A 25,232-nucleotide genomic window follows, 5' to 3' on the forward strand; every position below is an offset into this window, starting at 1 on the left:
TAGTTGCATCATGCTGGGTTTTTGTGGTTTTTATTTTTTCATTCTGTGAATCTTGATGAAAGAATGCTGTCACATGCATGGAGTTGGGGAAACAGGCAGGAGTCATGGTGATGATGTGCAGCCTGTTAATTACTTGTCATTACTGACATTCTGTGCAGGTACAGCACCACATGCCGCAGTCCCGTGCCTTCCCCCTGCCTGACTGCACATTGCCAATTGCCAAACATTAGTATTCCAGTGTAAAGCCCAGAACTTGTCTGTGAATACCATTAGAACTGGGTCACTAACAGAAGGTGCGTGACAGATTCACATGCAGAACAACCAAAGCCATTTCCTCCGTCTCGTACAGAGCACAAATACTGAGAGGGAAGGCTGTGTGTACAGTGTGAGTGGAATGACAAATGACAGGATGCAGTGATAGACTTGTTTGGTGGCATTAGTGATGCAGTTCTGCCTTGGAAACAGTGGAAGCAGGTGATCAGCTGGGCTATGTGTGGCACTGATTTTGCCAAATGGTCAAATTTAATAGGGATTCAAATGATTAAGTATTTCATTTTGAAGAGGAAATTCTCTTGCTCAGCAGAATAACTTCTACTATTTAGCATTTCTATTGTTTGGAATAAAGAGGTTTGAACCTCACAGCTTCAGTCTGCATATCTCTCTTCCAGCTCCAGGAATTATTGCTGTAGCTGTGTGCTAAGCAGTCATAAAAATGTTGCAGAGGAATTTGTCATTCCAGAAAACATGGAGTGAATTTGAGTAGACTGTGTTCTGCCTTACCAAAGTCCCTTTAAACCAGCTAGAGAAGAATGGAAGGGAACATTTCCAACAGTATCATTCCAGCTACCTTCTGAATTAGAAGAGCATGCTGAGACCTTTTTTATATGGAAAAAAACCACGGTGGAAGCCAGGGAAATATCTGGAACTGCAAAGAGAAACTGCATTAGCTGAGTATCAGCACATGAACTACACAGACTCTGTGGAGCCTTGCTCTGTGTTAGTCAGTGTAGATAACCTAAGAATCATCCCCCTTAGAAGCCTTTATTAATTACCCTTGTCTTTTTTTAATGTGACAGAAGATTTCTGGAGACAAACATCATGAGCATCATGTGGCACCACACCACACTCTGCTTCATTCATTTGTGCCCCTTTTCCCTGCCAAGCCTCTCATGATTCTTTCACTTTTATTTAAAGCTGGAAAAAAAAACAACGTTCAGAAAATTAGCTCATATGGAAAAGAGAAATCAGGTCACTCAGACTGGTCTGCAGATTCAGGTCATATTCAATGACATGTTTAAATGGAAAAAAATATGGGGGAATCAGTAAAATGAGGAGTATTTTTCCTATTCTGTTAACATGAAACCTCACTGTTCTTTTGTTTCAAAAGTATTGGAAAGACATTTTGAGTCCAAAATACTAAACAGGGATTAAACAGAGAAGGAAATGAGCCAGAAGCAAATCAATCACAGTCTCTTTACAAATAAAATGTCCTATTAACTCCCAAATGGCTTTTTGATTTGGAGAAGTGAAAATTATTTTTATTTTTTAAATTAAAATACGCAACCTAAAGACAATTATTTGCAATTCTGTCTAAAATGAACAACGGAAGATTTGTTTCTAATGTGTTTATTTTTAAAAATATGTTAGACAAGTAATGTTATCCACATCCTTATTGTGACTTTCCTTCCTGTGTGCATGAATTCCTTTCTGGCACATGAGGAGAACAGGTGTGAGCCAGAGCAAGGTGTCCCACAGGCCATAACCAACAAATAACTAATTGGCATCTATGCTGCAACAGGGCAAAGATCCAGCCAAATTATGATGAGGCACTGTGCCATCCTAATAGACTCACATTAACAAGGACGCCAAGATTCCATAAATTTGCATTATTTACATTTAGTTAGAGCAGGATTCCCAGCTGGGAAGTTCCACATGGTTGTCCATCTCCATCATAAAGAATTATGATGGAAAAAGACCTCTCTGACTAATCCAGCATCCTGAAATAGTTTTCAGCAAGCATTTAAACATTAATAATTACTTTAAAATGCTCCCACTCCTCTACTACAATAAATAATTGGAAAGTGTATTTTTGTTGTCTTTGTAAAAAATGAATAAAAAATTTATACAATTAGATTTCCTGGTTGAAGATGTATGAGCCTTTTCAGCTTGGTTAAAAGGAAAATTGAGTTATTTTTTTCTGCAGAAGCAGCAAGATTCCTAACTATGCAATAGCAAAGAAAAAAACCTCAAAACTTTGAAGTTCCTTTTGTGAAAAATGGATGCAGAAACTGGTAACTTAAACCCTCAGGAAATAATTTGCAAAGACAAAAATGCCGAGAGGGTGTGAATTATTGAGATGAAACACAAGATGATGATATTCTCTTATTACTCCTTGAGTAATGAATGTCTGAAGGTTTGTCTTTTCTACTAAGATGGTGAGCTACATGTTAATCCAGCCCTGAGGAGCGGAGGGGCACAGCTGTGAACACGCTCGCAGTTCCTGCGTTGGGATGCGGGTGCCCAGAGGATCTGCAATCACCCGGCACTGCGGGCCTGGCGCTTGGATCGCTCCATGTCCTGTGGAGAAACTCTGGCATTCTTCCAATGTGGCTGCCCACGTGTGAAACCACCGGGAAGGTCCTGCACCCACCCGAGATTTTCAGGGACAATTCAGGATTTATTGACAAGGAAGCTGGATTCTGCTGCACGTCTGGGCCGATCTCAGATGGCAATGATAAGGATAGCATGACGCACAGAAAGTTCTACCTGAACAGGAGGAAGAACTTTACTCTGTGGGTGACCGCACACTTGCACAGATTGCCCAGCGAGATTGTGGAGTCTCTGTCTGGCAATGATCCAGAGCCCTGTGGATGCCATCCCGTGCCTGGCGACCGTGCTTGGGCCACTGTGGGCCCTTCCAGCCTGAACCGTGACACTGCGATACTGTGATTCTGTGATTCTACCATTCTGCCATTCTGTGAATCACAGAATGAGTCAGGCTGGACGGGACCACAGTGGCTGATTTGCTCCAACCTCTCTGCTCAAGCATCCACAGGGCTCTGGAACATCGCCAGGGAGGGACACTGATTCTGTGAGACACAAACGCTGCCCTCACGCCCGCAAGGCTCATCCTGATCTCACAGCCCGCAGCCTCCTGCTGTGAGGCAGCCCCGGCACGGACGCAGAGGCTGCTCCGCCGGGACAGCGGCACCTGGACCCGCCCGCCCTCAGAGCCCGCAAGCCTCGCTCCTCCTCCCGGCCGCGAGCCCGCGGCTCTCGCGATAGCGGCCGGCGGGCGGCGCGCGGGGCGGGTGGGGGGGCGGTGCCGCGCGGGCCGCGCTCGCTGACAGGCGGCGGGAGCGGGAGCGCGCGGCATGTCCGCGCCCGCGCGCCCCGCGCGCAGGTGCCCGCGGCCGCCCCGCCGCCCCGCCGCTCCGTGACCGCCGCCCGCCCCGGCCGCCATGGGGCCCCGGCCGTGCCGCCGCCGTTGAGGAGGAGCAGGAGGAGGAGAAGAAGCCGCCGCGATGAGGAAGGGCCGCTCTCGGGGGGACAAAGCGGCGCCGCCGCCGCCGGCGCGGAGGGAGCCCGGACGGGCGGTGTCCGGCAGCGCGGCGGAGCGCAGAGCCGCCCTGCTGGGGGGCGGCGGCAGGAAGGAGCCGGAGGACGCCCGGGTCTCGGGGGCGGCGGAGCGGGTAAAGCCGGGGCGCGGGGCGGGGGTCGCCGTTGTTATGGAGACGCGCCCCGCGTGGCGGGGCCGGTCCGCGTCCGCCCCGGGCCGGGAGAGCGGCCGCGGGCGCGGGGCGGGGGGCGCGGGGCGGGAGCGGCGGCGCCCGGTGCGGCCGCAGCCTCCGAGCATCCTCGCGCGCTCCCGGCGCTCCCGCAGGTAGATGCCCCCGGACGAGGGAAGGGTGGGAGCGGTACTGTGTCCGTGCCGGTGCTGACGGCGGGAGTGAGCGAGCGAGCGGTGCGGGAGCCGCGGTGCCGGGAGTGTGCCCGCGTGCCGGGGAAGGCGAGGGAGGATGCGGTGGAATCGGGTGTGTGCTGTGTGCTGGCTGGCGTTACTAACCACTGAGTACATCTTTCTGGGAACCCCCTGTAGGTCGCTCCTAACAGCGGTGATAATTGTGATGCATTTTCCAGCGTTTTTTAGGTCTTAATTCCAGAAATGGTTTATTTAGGAAATGTTGCGTACTTTGGCAGAGACTTGAAAATGCGCGGCTTGTTACATGCGAAAGTGTGTGAGTTCAGTATGTCCACTTTTATGTCTTTCATACCCACAAAAATTGGGTCTACTGATGCTTGGTATTACAAGGATGGGAGACCAAAGAGATGATAAACCAAAGTTTAGGATCATCAACACTGCTTTGGTAGTCCTAGTTTTACAAGAGATGAGAATGCAGTTGAAAAATGTAAGTGACACAACTAATGCTATTTTTTTGTTTATTTGAAGAGAAGGAGAAAGTATCACAGGTATGAAGATTCCTGGGATGCAATAATTTATTACTCTGTTCTGACATTTTTGGAGCAAAGAGAAAACCTAGAGCCTTTGTCAAAAAGAGGTTTTAAGTTTACATCATTGTTGCAGATGTACAGATTTATGCTATTTTAAAAATAATTTCTTCGGAGCTTTTTCCTGGAAAAGCTGCATTACATTGCCTTCAGTTGTAGGAGCGTTAAATTTTGGCTTTGCCTAGTGGATATCTTCTGAATACAGATTTATCAGACAGGGCCCTTGAAGAGGAGACCTATTATTTTATTCTCTAGTGCTTTGTTAATCCAGGTGTATAAGAGGGGTTGCTGCTTCTGATGGTTATTCTTTCCTGAAACAACTAAGGAATGCTACAATCTTTATTCAGGGGAAAAAAACAAATCTAAAATCAGAAGAGGTCATCCGGTATCTTCCCAGCTGTCTGTGAAATGGACAAATTTGTAGAGCAACCAAATGCAGGAGCAAGGTGTTTGTTGTACTGTTTTGACAGTATATGATATTGGCATGGAAATTGACGGAAATTAGTTCCAGTTTTGGCAGTGTGGGTGAAACCTACAAATCGTGTACAGAGAACATACTATGTATAATAATGTATTGAACACTTGAGCAATTTCACCCCAACAACCCCAATGCTGCAAATTCAGAAGTGTCAGTTCTTGAGATGTGCAAGGCTTTTTAATGGGACATCGTGCACATCTGTTTAACTTGAGTGCTCTGACTGGGACCTGGAGTGACTTGTAAGAAGAGATCTTAGTGTGATGGAGGAGGAGTTTTTCAGCTAAAGTTAAGAAAGCTTCTACTCAGCTGTGTGTGAGACACTCCCCAAACTTCTGAGGAGAACCTCTCATCCCCTCCCCTTTTGTCTTTCATTTAAGGCTTTGTAAGTGTGGTAGACAACTGCAAATAAATGGGTGTGTTGAACAAGTGTGACAAACAAGTGTGACAAAAGCATTTCTGTCTTTAATACTAATAATTCAGGGTTTATTTAAATGTTGGTAGCGTGCGTGTGGTAAAAAAGGCTTTCTGAGATACAAAAGACAGTGAGATACTCCATTTTCACTGGTCCAGCTTGTAGCTTGATAAGTATTTCCTTTGGGGCCACTTCTGATTAAAGTAGCCCTGTTGTTCCCAAGCCTGTAACGTGCCTTCAGCAGTGCAACAGTGTGCACAGCTGCAGCAAACCATTCTGGATTAAATTCAGATCTCTTTGTTTGCCATACATTTGCACAAGTTTGTGGCTGGGAGAGGCTGAGCTACTCCAGTGTTGAAGAAAGTCCTTATCAAAGTGTGACTGCAGCAGTTAATCACTGTACTGACCTGAAGGCTTTTGAAAATGTTTTTTTGCTCTGCTCATGGTTCCGACGCGCACACAGTTAGTGTTTGCGCTTTCTCGCGCGTTACGCAAGGATGTCAGAATGGCTGTACTTGGGCACATTAAAGATCCCTCTCGCCCAGTATCCTGCCTCTCCCAGCTGCCAAGAACAGATGCTTGGAGAAGAGTATAGTGTATATTAAGGAAATGCCTCTCCCAGCCTCCAGTAATTTGTGGCTCATAGGTTTTCCTGAAGGCAGAGGTGATATTTGTTTTTAGAGCCCCCAGTGGGTTTTTTCTTCTGTGAATTTGTCCAATCAGTGTTTGAAGCCATGTATGCTCGTAGCATCCACAACATCCTGTGGCTGAATTGTAGGGCTTAAACACATTTTGTGTGGACAAAACACTTATTTTTGTTTGCTTTTAAACTTTCTGCCTGCTTGGTTTCATGCCTTGCCTGTTCCTTCTCCTATTGGAAGAGGCAGTGAGAAGAAGAATCCGTGTTATTCTGCGTGACTTATGGGTTGATGACTTTTTCTTTTATTTACCATCCCTTGCTTGTGACTTTTCCAGAGGCGTTTCAGAAAGAAGTTACTTACCCCTTTCATTGTCCTTGCTGTCTTCTTTGCACTTTTTGCAGGTGTGTTCCTGGCTGGGGACAGTGATGCAGGAATCCAAGGAACAAGGTTGAGTTAGAATAACCAGGATCTGCTACAGTATTTCAGCATATGCCACCCAGTAAACTTACATGGCATATTAGGTTTCGTTCTTGAATCTTCTGCATGTTTTTTTTAGACAATCTTTAAGCACTGAGGTGGCACTTCTGTGGAACTATGATAACTCCAGTCCCTCTTTTAAGTCGTGATAACTAGTTCAGAATTTGTCATTGTGTATGTACTTTTTTTAATACTATGCATCATTTCATATTTACCTGCTCTTTATGGCCCTCTTAAACAGTATCATTAAAGTCTTCTTCAGATCTTTGACCATTGTTTTTGTAATCTTCAATAACTTTAAGCATTGTCTGCAAACTCTGTCACATAATTGTCAAACCTCTTTGCTAGATTTTGCTTCAAAATATGGAAGGTGTTGATCCCAACAAAGATGCTTGTGAGACTCCACTGGTGATCTGATCCTTCTTTTTTGGGGAAAAAGGCCAATTGCCTCAACTTACTTCCTGTTCATCAGTCATTAATTCATGACTGAATTATCCTTCTTATTCTGTGACACTTTAGTTTCATTGACTGATTTAGTTTCATTGTGTCTGTCAAACACAGCCCACTTAGATTTCTGTAAAGGATCAGCTTAATCGTTGTATGTTTGCTGACTGCATTGAAAGAGAAAAATGGGAAGTTGAGGTGAAAGTGATTGTGGCTTATGAGTGACAGTCCCCTTCATCCAGAGGCATATTTCAAGCACAAGCCTGTTTCCATATCATGCTGACATAATTTGTTTTAGTGATATTTATAGTGAAGATTTCACATGGATCATAGCCAGTATTTGTCAGAATTGCTTTTATAAGCATTGTTTTCTTCAGGTAGAAGGCAAAGTCCTTATGGGAAGGATTCTTCAGTTTCTAGAAGAGGTGGCTGTAGAGGGTTGTGATGGAGTTATGCAAGACTCTAGTTGGTCAGCAGAGGGTAGGTAGCAAACAGCAGCTCAGTGTATCCTCTGGTATCAAGTGATGACTCAGACTTTACGAGAGGTGGATTTTCATGCTAAATGTAATATGTGTACTTCTTATTTTTTTTTTCTCCAAGGGGTGTAATTGATGCAAAGGAGGAGATTAAGAGTGAAGATTATTTAATAGGTAGACTGGATCCACCTGAGGAAAACACCTGAAATCAGCTAAAGTCTAGGAGAACATTGGAATGGGGTGAATGTATGATTCTTGCTTTTTCTTGTCTGCATGGAATGTCTCTGTTATTTTTTTCCATGAGGAGTGGGAGCTAATGTGTCCCTAACAAATCTAAGTGCTGTCTTCCTCTGAAAGCAGAGCGATGATAAACAGATGTGAGGAAAACTGAAGTATTGTAGCAGGTCTAGTGGGATGGAGGTGGAGAGTCAAAGAGTAAAAATAGAGAATATTGAGCACGGAGCATCGCTGAATGACATTTTCTGCTCTAAAGGCATGCAGGGAACTAGGGAGTGCTACCCAGGGGTGCTTGCTTGGAGATGTGACAAGGTGAGGTAACAGAAATAGGCCCCATCACTTATGACAAGCTGGGTGGCCAGGGAAAGATGTATGAGTAGATTCCACAACTTTGTGGCTTTGTTGGTTAATAAGAGATGAAGAGAGAAACAGTAGCAGAATCTTAACAAGCAGTGTAAGGAGTTGGTGAGGGACTGCAATTGGTAGAAACAGGATTTTGATGGAGTTTAATTCAGCTGCTGCTCATGAAGACCTGGACTAAAATGTTGCTAAACCTGATGGCTCCCCTGCTGTGTCTTGTATAGGAAATGTCTGAATGATGCCAGCAGGAAAACTGCAAACATAGTACAGGGAAAGTACCAAAACCTCCTTAGTCCAGCTTAGTTTTGTGTTGGAGAGCCCTTTCTGTAGGGCAGTCAGTGCAGTGGGCTGCCTCCAGCTGTAAATTTTGACCTACCTGGAGAAGGGAGGTCCTGTGTGTTCCTTGGACATTACATTTAGTTATTTCTGCTCTGATAGAAAGTATTTCCTGAGCTTTGAACAAGCTAACTGACTTACAATGAATCCATTTAACAATGACTGTCTCTTGGAACTATAGTGCTACAAGCTTTCTGAGAGTAACAAAAATATTTCTTTTTCTCCACCTGTCTTTGAAACTTCGTAGATCTTTACCTCCCAAAGCCAAAATGGATTGCTGAGGTTATCCAGTGTGATTTTCCCACATGTGCAGTCTGTGGAGCTTTCCTGAAACATACATTAAAACATCTCTCTTACAAACCTATCTTATCTTAGCATTGGATCGTGGTGTGTTTGTCACCTCTTCTGAAAGCTCTGCCAATGTTTAATTATCCCCACCGTTAGAAAACTACACGACATCTTATTTCAGCGCTTGTTTTGTCTAATGGCCAACTTTCAGCTGTGGAATATGCCTGTGCTAGCACAGGCAGTAAAAGTGCTCTGCTATCTGATCTCTTTTCCATGTAGAAGTATTTGAAATGTAAAATTGAGCTTTGGTTGGAACAGAAGACACTGAGTTCTTTTGCTTCTAGAACTCTGTGCTTTTTCCCTCTTGATTGTTCTTGGAGTGTTTGCCAAACCCAGGTAATATTCTGGCAGCAGCCTGGAATAGTGTGATTGCAGACAAGCTTCCTCCTTCACTCTGTTTGATACTTGTCTTTTTACAATTTTGGGGATTGCATTACCACAGTTGGGTGTGTCATATGAGAGAGGATTTTGTAACATTATGCATATGTGGATATTTCTCCTCCATCTGTGAATAAAATAATGCAAATTGGTCTAAGACTGCTTCTAAACGATAGGTTAGAAAGCTTATTACTCTTTTCATGTTGTCATTATATGTTGATTCTTTTTTTTTTTCCTTGGAAGGAATAGCAAAGGTTCTTTTCCACTGACTTCTCACCCTGTTCTTTTTTGGAAAGCAGTCAGTGACCAGCAGGGAGAAACTGGCCAAACCCCAGAATGCTACTCAGATTTATTTTGTCTCCACAGCTGCAGAGAAGCTGTTACCATGCTTTCCTTGCTGCGTGGCAAGCCTGGAAGCTGAAGAGATCTTTCTTTTTTCCTAATTAGAACTTTTGTACCTCAAATATAATAAGTGTTTTCTTTTCTTTTCCCTCTAGGTGACATCAGTGCTAGTAACAGGCAGTACCTCTGTTGTGATGAGCCCTGTATGTAGACTGCAGAACAGTTTGGTGTTCTTTGGTTATTTCTAATATGATTCTTCCCATTTGATTGACAAATGAAGAATAAAGTTTTTGGAGTAGAGTTGGCACTTTACTTCTCAGTTTTCTCTACAGCTCTGACTCTCAGGTTGCTGATCACAGCTCTGTTGCAGCTTCCCCAGCCATGGACCCTGTGAGTAACAGCTCAAACACTGAAAGCTGTTCTTTGTAACTCCATGTCAAAACCTACAAGCTGGGATGAAACTGAAGAAGATGGAGGTTTACTTTCAAAATCCAAGCACATAAACCGAATCAAATGGACTTATTGCTAGCAATGCTGATTGCATTTGCAATCAAATGTAGCTTTTACTATTCACATTACATTCTATAAAAGCAAGTATAGCTTAATCATAGCCAAATATGTTCTGTGAACATTATTGCCCCTTCTTATTAAAGGAGAGATGGAGTGCTGCTAACCTCTACAAGACTAGGAACCATCTGTTTACCTAAATGCTTATTGCCACCTGTTTGGTGATGTTGATTTCAGGGTAGTTCTGACCTGTGCCTCTTTTGTCAAGAAAGCTAAAGAAAGTTCCTAAGGAGGACATTGGTAAAAACTCATAAATTACAAGTTGTGATTGTAACTTGCCATTAAAAACTCAGTTACTATTTGCAGACCTCAGGCTTCCTTTTCTCATCTTCCTTTGTTGCTAACTATTTTTCTTTTGGCAGGAAGAATGCAAAAAAAGGACTCTCTTCTAATAGAAGATGCACAGTTCTAGCCTGTGGAGCTTTTAATATGGTTAACCAGGATCCAGAGTATGTGGCTGGCTGGCAGGCATTCTTATCCTCAGACTTTATTTTCTGTAGTTTGTTCCCTTTTCTATGGAGAAATAAAGGTACTGAAGAAGCCAGGGTGTAGCTGTGGAGGAATCAGATGTTCTCTTATGACACGTGTGGTTCTTTGATTTCTTCTCAGTCCTTCTGAGGGGACAGGAAAAGAAACCAGAAAGCACAAACCTGTTAGTGCCCCACAGGTGTCTCACTGCCTACCATAAGCTGATTCTTGTTGATACCAGAGCTGCTTCTACCTGACTTCATTTGCCATAGTTTTGTCTTTCTGTGTCCTCACCAAAGAGAGATGGCAGCTCTTGGTGACCTGTTCCTCTGGGTTCACTTGTGTGTTCATGCTAATGTTTAAAATATGGGGTGCTGAAAAAGTGACTGAGGGAAAGAGTCATCTAAAAGCAGGCAGAGGGGAATAGAATCAGGGGATCAATTCTGTAATGTGCTTATTAGATAATAATAGAATTGAGCCAAAAGATAATTCAGACACAGACTAAAGGGATGTGGAGCAAGTGACTGATTCTGCAGTGGGCTTGTTGGGTAAGAGCAGTGGCACCAGAGGGCTGATGCCACTTCTCTGGCCTAAGAAAGTGGAATCATTACTTCTCTCAAAGTTGAGTATTAATGGACTCTTTTTGTGTAAATCAATAACTAGGTATGCATTGCATCAGCAGCTTAGATGATTCAGCTCACCCGTGTGAGATTTCGATTTCCTGTCACAAGTGAAGAGTAAGAGCAAATATTGTATTAGCCACATTAATTTCATATCTTGCATATTAGAATAGCTAAACAGGCAGTGGAAAGATGCAATACACTGCATTTCTTGTCCAAAAGTGGAACAGAAGTGAAGGAGCCAAGAGAATTCTTCTATCAGAAGTGCTTGGGTTTGGTGTGGCACTACTTTTCTTTAGAATAATTGTCAGCCTTAAGGGGAAAGCTGCTGCTACTTACTGTTTGTTACAGAGCACTTGAGGATAATACTGGGGTGCTGTCCAAGGCTAGGATTAGGCAGCTGCAAAACATTCAAAAGATTGTGGAGATATTCCTGACTGGATGCTTTGGGAAACCAAGCAACATATCCAAGTGTTATTGTGTTGAGGAATGGGAATGTGTTACTGACTCTACACCTAGCAGTCGACTTCTTGAACAAGCTCATCTGCCTTCTTGCAGCACACAGTGTGAATGTTGTCCTGCCTGTCAAAAGAGTTTTTAAGAGTCTTTAGAAGGGGCAGTTCTTCATTTTTCTCTGATAGATATGTTTTATTGTCCATGCTGCCTGCCATAAGCCCACATAGCTTTAGTGCTATAAGAAAGACAGTCAATTATTGTAGCCATGATGATAGGCATTTATTGAAAAGTTTTTTTTTAAGTCTTATTTAATTCTTCTTCATGGAAGCTGGGTAGCTGAAGCTAATGAAGCAGTGAATACCATCAGGCTGGTGAACTATTTGAGATTAAACCAAAATGCTTTATCCCCCAGCAAGACTTTGTTCCTCAAGAACCACAATAGATAAATGGACAGGTCATATAGAGTCTCAGTGATTTCATTTCCACATCAGATAATGATGTGCTGTGGTTAGTGTATTTTTGTCCTGATATAGTACTGTTTGAAGCCTGGTGAAAATGCTGCTCTTTGAAGGAAGAAACATGGACAGTCAAAAAACTACCTTTGAAACCAGATTTAGAACTTTTTAATTTGCTCTTCTTCTAAGCTGTGTCTTGTGAGTTTTTAATTTAACTTACAATTAGGTTCCATGGACCCCAAATCTAGTAATCTGTCAAAAGTTATTTTCAAATATTCTGTTATAAATACACGTTGCAGTGCAGTGAGGGAAGAAGGTTCAAGACTGACAGCCTAGTATTCCAACAATTTGGAAGTCTAGCTTATAATTTCTGTGCTGTTTGAAATTCTAGTGTTAACGAAGTCCATTATGTACATGGAAAATAGGATGATGCTGTGTTTCTTTCCAGGAAAAAAATACTGCCTTTGCTGTTGGAATTGCATTATAAATATTTTCACTTTTTGTTATACATATAGTAAACATTTCTACCAATAAAACATGTTTTAAAACCTTTCAGTTGGTCTGGATTTTCATGAATGCAAAAGCAAGACAGCAATTCAAAACATTCCATGTATGTGTTTAAATTTCTAGAAGCATATGGCAATGTTTAGGGTGAAGTGTGGGCAGTGTAAGAATTTTTGAAGTATAATTTCTGTTTCAGTTGCAGTCCACACACATCTTCATGAGCTGTCTACATAGGAAGCTTTTCTCTAATGATTTTTTTATTATATGGTGTGAGAAGTAATCTACCACAAACATTCTCAGCTGTTTGTAGCCAAAATTTGTTAATTAATTGATTGATACTTGGGTAATTTTTGTCTTGACATTTACTGAGTCATGCTGTGTTCTAGAACTCTTGTAGGTGATTGACATATCAGCTAATTCAGCTAATGCTAAAATTACTTTACAAGATTTATAATAAGAAGCTGATTTTCAGTGCACTTCTGGAATCGACCTTGCAGTGTCTGCTCATTGTCCAAACACCCAGCAATCCTTTCAGGACAGATTTTGCTTCTAAGGGGCTCATTCAGCTGGTCCTAACTTCTTGCAGTGACTGTGAGTTGTCTTGTGGAAATTGGCTAGATATACACTGTGTGTGTTTATCCCTTGGATACATTAGCTGCTAGCAGAACAAGATTAAAAACCAGTAATAGATTCTGCAGGTCCTGCCATCCCTGTTGAATTTCCCCTATGGGATTTGATTGAAGAGTTCAGAGCAGATTGTCTTTCAGGATGGAAGAGACAGTACAGAAAGGTTACAGTAGTAAACAAATGCTGCCCTGCAGCATTCAGAAGGCAGTTTTGCTAAAGACTAAATTATGTGTGCAGTTAGACCCAAGCTTGAGACACTTTGTTGCACTTTGTTAATCCAAACAAACAAAAACTAAGTGAAAAAGGTATGTCCACCAATGAGTGAAGGGAATTCAATCTGTGGGATGAGAACTTGAAAAAACATTTCAGCTGCATTTCAGGAAGCTTGAAGACTTCTATGAAATGCAGTACTTGTCAGATTGATTAATTGATGCTCAAGCCTGTTTTCCTTTTATCCTTTGAAAATACAGCTGTCATGCTTTGAGCTCAATAACGACGATTTAAAACCCCTAGTTTTCTAGTACATTAGTTTTCTAATATGCCTTTCTGGTACTATGTATGATGGGAACTTGGTGCTGCTGCCTCTGCAGGTTGTTTTCATCCCACTCAGGGTCATATGTGTGCAGAAGGACTGCACAGACACCTGAGTTGGACTCTGCAATGGATGAAGTGTAGTTCCATGTTCCCAGGAAGGCTGTCTCCCTGTGTATGTTCAGTTCTTTTGGTGGGACAAGGGATAATGGTTTTGAACTGAAGGAGGGTTGATTTAGATTAGACATGAGAAGAATTTTTTGCAAAGAGTGTGGTGATACACGAGTAGGTTGCTGAGAGAGATGATGGGTGACCCATCTCTGCAGGAGTTCAAGGTCAGGTTGGAGGGGGCTTTAAACAACCTGGAATAGTGAAAGGTGTCCTTGCCCATGGCAGTGGGGTTGGAACAAAATGATCTTTAAATATCTCTTCTAACCAAAACCAATATATGATTCTATGATTTCCAGATATCTCAGATGCTAAACTAGAGATTTGCTTCTCTTTGCTTTGAAGGGCATACAGCTCAGAATCATCAAATTGTGTTTCTCTGCACTCTTAAAATACCATTTGTCATTATGAAACAAGTACACAAATGACAAAGCTACCTTTGTCTCTATGCAGCTTTCAGAGAATACAAGTTCACTAATGCAAGCAAAGTGTTAAACTAGAAAAGAGAAAATGGGACAAGAGTGTGTCATGTCAGCGTGGGGTGCTACTTGGAAAAAATGCACTGATAGTGAAATGATTTCATGTCTAGCAATGTTTCTTTGATATTTGTTCTGTTAATCTGGTAGTTGTGTGTCCTCTGTTCACTGAGGACTAGCAGCAGCTCTTGTGACTGTGTCTGGCTCCAGTTTTATTGTAAAGGAGCTTTTATAATGCCCCAGAGCAAGGAAATGTCATCTCAAGAATGGAATGCCTAGTAATTGAAACAGGTTTATTAGATGCTAAAATCACACCATTCAATATTTAGTGCATTTACAAGCAATTTATTATCATAAAAATAACTTTTTAATATGGAGCCCTAGTAAAGAACTTTAGAAGCAAACAAGCAAATCAAATCAGAACTGATGTCAAGTGTTCTGGACAGCACCAGAAGATCAGAGAACAAATGAATAAATTATGATCACTGTTTTAGAGAAAAGCTTATAAATGAGTTGTATGGTAACTGCAGTGACTGAAGGCATTTAGATATTTAAAGATCCAGGCATAGATGGATGCAGTGACATATTAATAGCAACTATGTCTTTATTAATGGACTTAAATTGCACCTGGGCAGTATGAAAATGGCAAATATATGACCCTGAAAATTAAATTGTTCATTAATTTAGTTATTTGTATGTTCTTTGGCATTTACATTAATCCCTGTTTTTAGGACATAGTAGAATCTGTTTACAGGGTTGTTTTTTTTCCCCAGTCTAGCAGAAGTGTCTGCTGACTCCAGTCTTTGTTTGAGCTCAAGGCATAGTGTTGTTCATAAACCTAACACTTGGGCATTGTTTCTGTTCTCAGGCAGAAGGGAAGAAATATGTCTTGTCCTTGAAAAAAATTTTGACTTTTGTTTCTTTGTGATGGAACTGTATTACCCTGCTTGGTGAGGAGAAGGTTTTTTGCAGATTATAGAGTCTCCATTTCTTTGTGCAGACATTGCTAAGAATTGTGAATTAGTTTATCTTTGACTATCATTTAATGGGATTTCTGTTAAGAGAAGTTAAGGACTGAGCATTTATTGTTTGTCCAAGGGTTGACTTAATTTTGTTTAGGTCTAAAGCCACTGATAATTTTCTTTACAGTTTTATAAAAAATTTATATTTTTTTCTTCTATTCTATACATGCAGATATGCTGTTGAATCTCAGGGAAAATTTGTTCTTAGGAAAAAACTTCACACAAGTGCTTCTTATTTTTGGCTCTGAATTGATCTGCTTATCTTATTTGTGGTAGGAAGTGAGAAGGTTGCAGATGTTTCACGGAAACAAAAATATTGATACCAAAGGATTGGAACTTTCACAATTTTTTTTTTTTTTTTTTGTGCTGCAAATAGAGACCAGTGATGATAACACCAGATTAAATTGTTCACTTGTCAAACTTCATATTTTCAGCTAGTATTTTAATTTAAAATTTATTTTGTTTGTACCTTAGACTTAGAAAAGTCTATACTGTTTTGGGTCAAGAATCAAATATTAATACAAAAAACATCTCTTAGGTTTTCCAACTCAGCCTGGGAGTTCCTGTCTGAAATGTATAAAATCAGTTTAAACTTTCTTCCTGGTTTTATTGCTATGGAGCAATTGTTTGTGTAAATTGAATTAATTTAATTAAGCATTTTAATGGGCATTAAAAGAGTTTACACAGGTATAGGTAGGTATTTTATTTTGGTTTGTTCTTTCCCTGTGAATGAGACAGTGAGACAATGTTATGTGTACAAAAATCAATATAGTTGGAAGTGTGAAATCTCCAAAGTGAGTATCAGTGTTGCAGGAATGAAGGTGCCCTGCAGAATCCTCTGGTAAGTCTCCTTGTTATAACCAATATGAAATCATGTTTTTTTTTTCCTGCACAGATTAAAATGCAGCTGTTTCTGCTGCTTGCCTGGTTCCACCAGCAGTGACCATTCTGGTCTGTCTCACAGCCCAGTTGTGCTAAGAGGCATTCAGTGTTTTCTGTCAATAAATACCTGAATAAATGTGTGAGGAACTGACAAACAAGAGAAGTTTGGTTTGCTGATGCTGTGGATTAGGATCTTTAGCAAATCCAAACATGCACCTCTATTTAACCATGTAAAACCAAACAGACAAGAATAGAGAAGATAAATGAGTATTTGATAACACTGAGGATGCTCAGGAGAACTTGCAGTGATCCTAGTCAGTGATGTTGGGACACATTTTGAGTCTATTCAAAGAAAATCTTCAGAGAGAAGGTGTTTTGATGTCTTATGAAACCAAATTTTATTACAAAGCCCTTTTTTGGGGGGAGGGGAGGGGTCATATTTCTTTTAATCCTTACTGTGTAGGAGTAAGGATGATGAATTATAGAGTTGTCTTGTTTTGTCTGGCCAGGAGTAAATTTCCCTGCTCAATACAACCTTTTAATGTCTGCAATGCTCATGCTAGAGGAGCAATGATAAAGGAATGATGTGGCCTTTAATGCTCAGTGTCTTTGTTCAGGCTGGTTTTGTTGTCAGTGCAGCTACTGAGCCTGGTGTGGGGTTTGGAGTCTTGATAGATTGATAGTGGTTTCTTTGAGCCTCTGAAGTCTGATACAGACTTGAGAGGCTCTGTTTCTTTTTATTCCCTTGATGAAATTCATTTGGCTTTAGGCATTTACGAGCTGAGTTCAAGAATTACTCTTCCCTTTTGGCTGTTGGGGAGATCTTGAAGTAGGGTTGAATACTTTGTTTAAGCCATTTGTGTTTTCATGTAAGGACCAAACATTCAAGCTGATATAATTTAATCATCAATTATCTTGTCTTCTAGACTGTGGTTCCATTAGGAATAAAATGATTCTGCATCTCAATGGGCCTCAGAAAGAGGCTAATAATGCACGCAGTTATAAATATTTACCTTTTCTTTTTAACAAGCTTTTTCAAGTGATCCTGCAGCTGGGACACTTCACAACAAAGTTAGCAGCACTAACTTCCCTAATGAAACATTAAATCTTCCAATTCATTTGTTCTAATCAAACATGCCTTGTAGTTGTTTCCTGAAGAGTTAACAAGAAAAGAAATCTCACTGAAAAACAGATTAGGAGGGTGTATCTGATAGTATAGGCTTCTGATACTGGGTTTTTTAGAGAACATTCCTTTTATTTTTTTTTGTTTGTTTGGTTTTAACGGTGGGATTTTATTTTTAGCACAGAAAGTTTTGAGTTTGTAGCTTTTCTGTCATCTGTGTTACAACTGCAGATGAGTGTACAGGAGAAGCTGTAAGTATTCAGAATGGTAAATGTGTGGATGATGTGCTGAAAACACTGTAGCAAATAGCACTTGGCTTTTCAGTCATTTTGAAAATTTAATATTGACACTAAGTTCAGTTTATATATTTACTGTTGTAGGAATATTGGAATTTATTGCAAAGTTCTTCAAATAAATCTGCTTGAAAAATAGTGTAGAACTCTCTCCTGTCTGTAAAATGCTGACACTTCTATATAATGCAATACATTCAGTAAAGGTTTGCTCTGTTGTTGATGCTGTAAACCAATATATTATAGCCCCTAAGAGGCTATGTTGATTTACTGTAATTTTCCTTGATTCTGCTGTCTCTGACATTTTTCAGGGTGCTGCTGGCAAGTACATGAGTTAAGCAGATACAGTTAAGAAGAGACTTAGTTCTTATTTAGCCTACAATTTTGGTCACATGTGGGTTCACCCAGCTTCCTGGTAAACTGCTGGCCCTCTCGATGTGCAATGCCCAGACTAGAAAGTTAAGGCAAATTTCAGTGCTAAATAGTAAAACATAAATATTATGATTCCATTGCACTAATTGCTACTTATATAGATAGATATTTGCTCTGTGATCTGTTGTCTAGGTCTTTAATTTTCAGTGTATTTTAGAGTATATTAGAGCAGGCCTAATGACAGGATCAGATTTATCTTGCATTAAGGGTATGCACACAGATTATATAAAGTGATGAGGAAAGGCTGAGAAGAAAAAGAATGCTTCTCAGATATGCACACAGCCCTGACACAACAGGCTTTTATCTTTTAAAGGACAAACAGCACTGTGTTAAAAAATAGAAAATGCAGTTTTCAATGTTGGCTATTTTTGGTGCTTTCAAAAAAATTCAGAAAGTATCAAGTTACATTGCTCATTGGTTATCTTCCTTACAAGATGGGCTAATAACAATGAATTCTTGGCCAATTTATTGTAGTTAAATTTTCATTCTTCCTTCCAACAGTTTGCTAGGATTCGCATCTAGATGACCTAAGGTTGTTATGCTCATTAGGTTGCATAAAAAAGGTTTCTCATTTTTCTTATTAATGGATTTCCTGTTCACAGAAAACTTTTGTGTAGATTCCCCACGCCTGGCTAACAGTTTAACATGTTTTGACCTGCAGACTTGAATATTTGTCAGTCACAACTGAGTGCTTTTGCTTGTGGCAGAGACTGTGAGGCAGTTTGTGTTTGATTTAATTATAACACAGTTGCATGCAAGGAAGTGTCCTTTGCATGATCTGTTACATCTTAGATATAGGCCATCAAAACAGGGCTTGGAAAGTTTTGTCCCAGCATTGGTCTGATGCTGATGTGTCAGTCTTGCTGGCTGTGTGATGCTTCACCTGGCAGCCAAGCAAAACATGAATCCACACTTGCAGTGTTCACCTGCCTTTTATAAATTAAAGACCTGTGCTGATCTCTTGCAGCACCATTAAATGAACAATGGGAAAGCAAAAGAGTTTCTGACAATCCTTGCAGTGGTTTCTGTTCTTGTTCTTTTATTTTCTGCTTTAATTGATTGGAACTTTTCCTGTGCAATGAGGACTGAGAAGGATCCTTGTAATTGTACTCTGAAATTACCAGGTCAGGATTTTAACAGGGGGAATGATGATCAGGAAAATTGAGAAGCATATTTGGCTTCTTGTCTCTTGTCTGCAGCTCCTGTGGCACTCTGGTTCTCCCATCTGGCTGAGTGTGATAACCCCAATGTGAGATTTCAGGCAAGAGGAACAGATTGGGGTCTTATTCCAGTATCAGAACTCTTTAAGTGCTTTTTCTGTGCAAGTGTGGTAAGTGACTTAGCTGACAAATGCAGAGACTCTTGATAGTCAGGAAAAAGCTTTGGCCATTCTTCTTCATATCCTACTATTTCAAGTTAATGTGGGCAAACTTTTGTGTACCTTTGTAGGACTGATAGCAATAGTCTTTGCCTAACAAATCAAGATTATGGGATGCTTTTATCTTCAACCCTAAGCTTTGCAGGAATCAACTGGCTGTTTGAACCTGATTTTTGGCTTGTGGCAAAAGCCACAAGCCCAAAGTAAATTAAGTTATTTATCATCTTTGAAAATAAATGAATGGAGAGAGGCTCACAGTCCTATTCACACAATGTGAGCAAAGTGTTATATGCTTACTAATCCTTTCATCTCTAGGGTTGTAAAAAATTTTTCTTTTGAAAAGTGGAAGTGGAGTCCTTAAAATTATGGCAATTTGTTCTATGTAATCTATTCTTCAACCACTTGCTCTGATAGATTAATTTGCTAGTTTGAAAGCGTGTAAGCAAACTTTTGCTCTATTGTTGCAGTCTCTTTATTCATCAATTTGGATTGTTGTGTATGATTTTTGTGTTCTTTATGTGAATTGCTTTGGGGCAAGGACAGGGAAAGATCTCTTCCTTTAGGTTTTTTCCCTCCTTGTTTGAGAGTGGTAATGTAATCTACTGCTATTTCCATGCAATTCATCTGTGATCTGCAGTATCAAAGCAGGGTTTTGATGGATGAGTGAAGTAAATTGCAGTCTTATGAAAGACAGCTCTATTGTTATCAAGCTAAAACTTTCCCTTTTCATTGTTTTGCTGACACAATATGGGCACAGCTCTTAGAAAATGAAATTTTAAACTGACTGTGTTGCACTTAGTATTTTTAATAACATAATAGGCTCTCTCAGAACAGTGCAATTTTTTAGAACTATTTTAATATCTGTTTGTAAAGTGACTTAAACACTATATAAAACTGCATAACGTGATTGGAGGCCCTTTCTTCCAGACACTTAATACTTATGTAGTCTTCTGAAGATTGCCCAAGTATTTAATATGCTTAACAAGAAAAGGGTTCGTGGAGAGGTAATGTAACATGTAATAAGTACCAAATCCATCTTGTCTAGAAGACAGCCCGGATTCTTTGGTGAGTGTGGGAAGCTGTTTTTACCTTTCTGCTGTTCCTTTCTTATCTCTGTGTTAGAAGTTTTGGTGGAAAGCTGAACCTGGGGACAGCTGTCACACAAAATGGCTTTTTGAGAAGTGGCTTATGCCACTGGTCTGTCCTCAGAGGTGTGTGTAGGCTGGGTGTTGTAGCTGCTCAGATACTGTGGTAGGAGTAGGTGTGCCCTTCAGCTGGGGAACTTTTCATTTAGATCTTATCAGATCTACAAGACTTGTGAACTGTAACTCAAGAAGACACATTAAGAATTTGTAATTATTTTTGCCAATAAGAAGAGACTGTGCATAGAGGGAAAAGGGAAGGGTAAGGAAGTGGGCACATTCTTTGCCTGGTAAGCATTGTCTGTATATTGTGTGGAGAAAGAGAAGTGTAAAATAAGGAAGTTGCTTGTAAATAACTTAGAGTACTTTTGTTTCTGACTTCAGTGCCTTTCCTTACCTTTGCTCTTGGTGTCCCAAGCGAATGAATGTTCTTGTTTAGTTGCAGTTCACTGAGAGTGATTGGTGAGAGGTGTGTGTGTGTGTGTTTGTATGTGTGTTGATGGGGAGGTGAATATGCACCTGCAGGGAAAAAACTTAAACAACAAACCAAGTGAAACCTCCAAAATACCAACAAACACTCCCAAAACTTTGAACAAAAGTGTCCCAGTTAGAACACTTCAAGTTAGTCTTTGACATTTTGTTTTTAACTGCTGCTGATGTGCATGGGGCCTTTCAACACATATAGCTGGATACTGATGGATGCTGGGAATATTTGGAATTGAAGCATAAGGAGTGTGACAAGATAGGCTGGATGAAGTTTTTAAGTAATTTGTAACCTGGAGTGCCCATGTTTGTGGTGGTTTGGTTTGGTGTTGTTTTTTTTTTCCTTTTTTTTGCTTTTAGGTGTGGTAATTTCAGACTGTCATAGACAATAAATATGTGCAAGATTTCAGACATTGTGGGCATAGGACAGGCCTTATTAAAAGTGTATGCATGTTTCTGTATGTCTATTTACAGTCATATACATAAATATATAACCTTGTTCTGAATCCTGAATAGAAACAGCAGACTCTGCCCTTGGCCTCTGTGCTGGGGGACTGCTAATGCTGCAATTTAATATTATTTAGCTTACTTTCAAGTACAGAGACAAACATAGGTAGATGCCTTTTCAGCCCTCCAAATGACAGAAAAGGAGAAGTACAGGCTGCTGCAATTGAAGGACCTCAGTACCTTTGTGGGGAAGGTCAGAGACAAATGAAAATGTGTCACCCTTTGCTCCAAGATGTGTACAGGGATCCATAAGATTTGAACAGTGTTTCAGCTGAGCAGTTTTCTCTGTCCCACCCAGGTCACCTGTTTTTGAGCCCCTCCCCACTCTTGCACCAACACAGCTGTTTGCAGCTGTGTGAGCTGGGTGGGTGAACCCTGCTCTGGTACCCAGCTGTCTCTGTGATCTGGTTGAGACTCTGTGGAGACTCAAAGTCTGACCAGAACCAGGGAAGAAATTGTATCCAGAAAGGTGCACCACTGGAGCTGATGTGGAGCAAGGCATTGCTGTCCCTCAAACAATAACAAGGTTATTCAGTATTATGAGGTGCCAAAATATTTTATGATTAGAAGGAGATGGGGTCTAAGAAAGATTGAGAGTGAGTGACAGTGCTAGATGAAAATTCTATTTCAAATCCCAAATCAGTTATTTTTTTCATATAGAACCACTTTATTAATCTTGTTCCCCTCCCCTCCCTTCCCCTTGAGGTTTTTGAAGTGTTTTGTCCTGATCTGGATTTGACAGTTTGAAGCATAACAGTGCAGACTGAATAGATTTGAATTAATGACCTTAGAAATAGATTTTGACTGGAATCTGCAAATTTTAATTAAAAACCATAACTGGTAAACTAGTTTTTGATTTAAACATAATTTAAAACTATGTTAAATCTTGTGGTCATGTATCATGAAGGGAAAGTTTATTTTCTGCCTCAGATGAGATTTTTATGAGGATAAGCATGGTTTGAAGAGCTTTATAGCTAATGAGAGACATTTGAAATAAAACGGAGGAGTCTATTAAAACAAATGGAACGTTTCACATTGCAGAGAAGGGAGAACTTGAACAGTTCCTCTCTATGGGCTGTAATGGAAAGTGTCACATCTTCAAATCCATGTCTGCTAGCACAGCTCATTGTTCTTCTTTGGGTGTGGAATGAGAGTTTGACACCTCCAGAATAAAGAAAGGCACGAGGAAAGCACTGTGGCTGTGCTTGACACTGCTCTGCCTACGCTATTTTGACTGAAATTTTGCTGTATGCTGTGAAAGGAATTCACATGTGTGGGAGTGCTTCTGACAAATACATGTCTAATTTTGTTTGTAGTAATAACAAAGACATGACACAAAGGCTGATCCTTATCCTAGTTATTATTTAATTATACATATGGTTTTCTTAGAGCTACAACTTATATTAGGAGTTTTGGGTTGCAATAGACATTGCAACAGTTTCTTTATATTACTCACAGGCTGGATGGAATAAAGGTTGAAGAAGATTGGAGAAAGTACTTTTGCTTTAGCAGGAAATAGCTTTAATCAAAGCTGAGCCTGTTTTTTTGCAGTACTATTTTCTCCTAAATATAAGAGAAGAGAACTGCTGTAGGTTAATTACATTTTCTGGCTATTATTAATGGTATTTCTTGCAGCAGTGGTGTTCAAGGACCAGAGTTGACAGGGACCTTGTGATGTTCTTTCTGTGCTGCTATGGGGCACTAAAGAGGAGGATTTACAATGTTAAATGTTGTTGTTTTGGTTCTTTTATTTTTTCTTTTTTGGAATGGGGGTGGGGTATGTTTCTTTATGTCTCCTTTATGTTTTGGAGGTTACATGTTTCAGACAGAGGCTATTTGGCTGTGTTAACCAAGTTCTGCATGTTTTTCTTCCTCCAGGAGATGAAACCAGAGCCCACTCCACTGCGGTGCAGGAAGCTCAGCAATCCTGACATCTTTTCATCTGCTGGGAAAACCAAGCTCCACCGTCAGCTGAGTCAAGATGACTGCAAGCTACGAAGAGGCAGCTTGGCAAGCTCTTTGTCAGGTATGCCCTTTTGTAAAGACAGTATGACACTTCTCTAGTATTAAAGATGCAGCATTGTTGGCATAACATTTGTAATAGAGGATACTGGTAAGTCACTGGTAAGGTGACCTCTTGTTGGCAGGGCATGCAAAATATTATGTAAGGGAAAGTTGCAAAAGGAAATATCAGTAGAAAAGGATGAAAAAGCCTGGATTTAGAGTGAAATTTGCTATATTGCTCAGAGTGAAAAGTTAAAAGCTAAGATTTAAAATGCAAAGTTAAAGAATGGAGCTGAGGAACTTCAGTTGACACATCAGCATTCAATGTTAACTTGCCCACTTTGCCCTTTTGTTTCTTACTGGGGAACTGACTTTTATATCATACTTGAATTACTATTTAGTTTGTTTTTGGCTTCAAAAGCACTATAGGCAATTGTGATTCAAAGTAAAAGTCTTGCTTACTAACTTGATGTTTTTTTCAGTTTGTGTAAAATTAGTTTTTTCTTGTAAACATAATATTCAGCTTTGTAATTGAATTTAGTTTGTCAGCTGTAGAACCATGGAGTTAACATAGACAAGTAACTACCCAAAACTGGACTGAGTTCAGTAGTTTTCTTCTTTTTTCAAAGATTTTGTTAGTGGGCTAGGGGATGGTTTCACAACTGTTTAAAACTGGTACCAGAGTCTGTGGTGCTGGAATAGAGCACAGAGAGCTGCATGATCAGTCTAGAATGAAAGAGCTGATATGCCTGAATGCCACTGTTATTCTGTGGGGTTAAGGTGAGCCCATTTCCTCCCTGGTTAGGCTCTCTGGCTATTTGCATGTTAGTGCAAGAACTGGAAGAGTTGAAAATTCTCAGGTGGGAGGAAAAGAGGAAGGAGGTGAAGCCACATTTTTTGGCATCAGCATGGGCTTGATTTACATGATTGTGAAAATACATCCATCCCTGGTCCCTTGTCCTTTATTAGAGGAAGATAAATATTTTCATGTTTGAGGTGTTACGTGTAATAGAATTAAATAAGCAGTAAAGTATGTTTTATTTTGGCTTTATCTTGGCTTAGTGTTTTATTTGTAGTAAATGGATAGTTTCTGAGAAATGGAAACATTCATAATGTTTTGTATGCATGTAAGTTTGTTCTCTGAGGTAGGTTAATCACAAAACTTTGTGAACTGCACATCTATTGACTGACTGCAATTGCCTAAGTTAGTACTCTAGCTTTTTTTTTCTCCTTGAGTAGAAGAAAGCAAAGTAAATAGGAGGAAATAGGAAAACTGTTCTCTTTTAAAAATAATTTTTCTGTTTGGAGATTGTAATTTCAGAATAAAAAAAATCTTTATTCTCCAGAACCTGTTGATTCATCTTAATTACTTTTCAATCTACTGTATCTGATTCAGGAAGAGATAAAGAGCCCTAACAAGATCAGCCTGACCCAACTGGATATAGAAAATGTACAGGTTTAGATGTATATTTTCAGTGTGGGTGTTTGGAATGTGTGTAGAAGTTGAGGCATGACTGGAAAAGGCTTTAGCTTAAAGTTCCATCAGTAAAATGATTCCAGCTAATTTTTGCCACAGAATCAAATAAGTTTGAAGAGTGTAGATGACTGTGCATGCAAACTGGCTGGCTGAGATTTGATTCTTGATGGAATTCTGCCCTC

General features: G+C 40.4%; 1 protein-coding gene across 4 annotated transcripts in view; it reads left to right on the top strand.

Annotated features, from left to right (window-relative positions):
* Positions 1 to 3,270: 3,270 nt before the first annotated feature.
* The window catches only part of MAST2 (microtubule associated serine/threonine kinase 2), a 185,200-nt gene continuing 163,238 nt past the window's right edge, over positions 3,271 to 25,232 (top strand). For 2 of the 4 annotated variants that reach the window (XM_079314227.1, XM_079314229.1), the window contains exons 1-2: positions 3,274 to 3,692; positions 23,448 to 23,595. In XM_079314227.1, coding sequence (XP_079170353.1) covers positions 3,525 to 3,692; positions 23,448 to 23,595 — 316 coding nt within the window. In that variant the 5' untranslated portion in view covers positions 3,274 to 3,524. Of the gene's footprint in view, positions 3,693 to 23,447; positions 23,596 to 25,232 lie in introns of all 4 variants that reach the window. The other 2 variants (XM_079314225.1, XM_079314228.1) reach the window with 2 other exon arrangements.

This window comes from Erithacus rubecula, assembly GCF_903797595.1.
Source record: "Erithacus rubecula genome assembly, chromosome: 10".
Taxonomy (NCBI): domain Eukaryota; kingdom Metazoa; phylum Chordata; class Aves; order Passeriformes; family Muscicapidae; genus Erithacus; species Erithacus rubecula.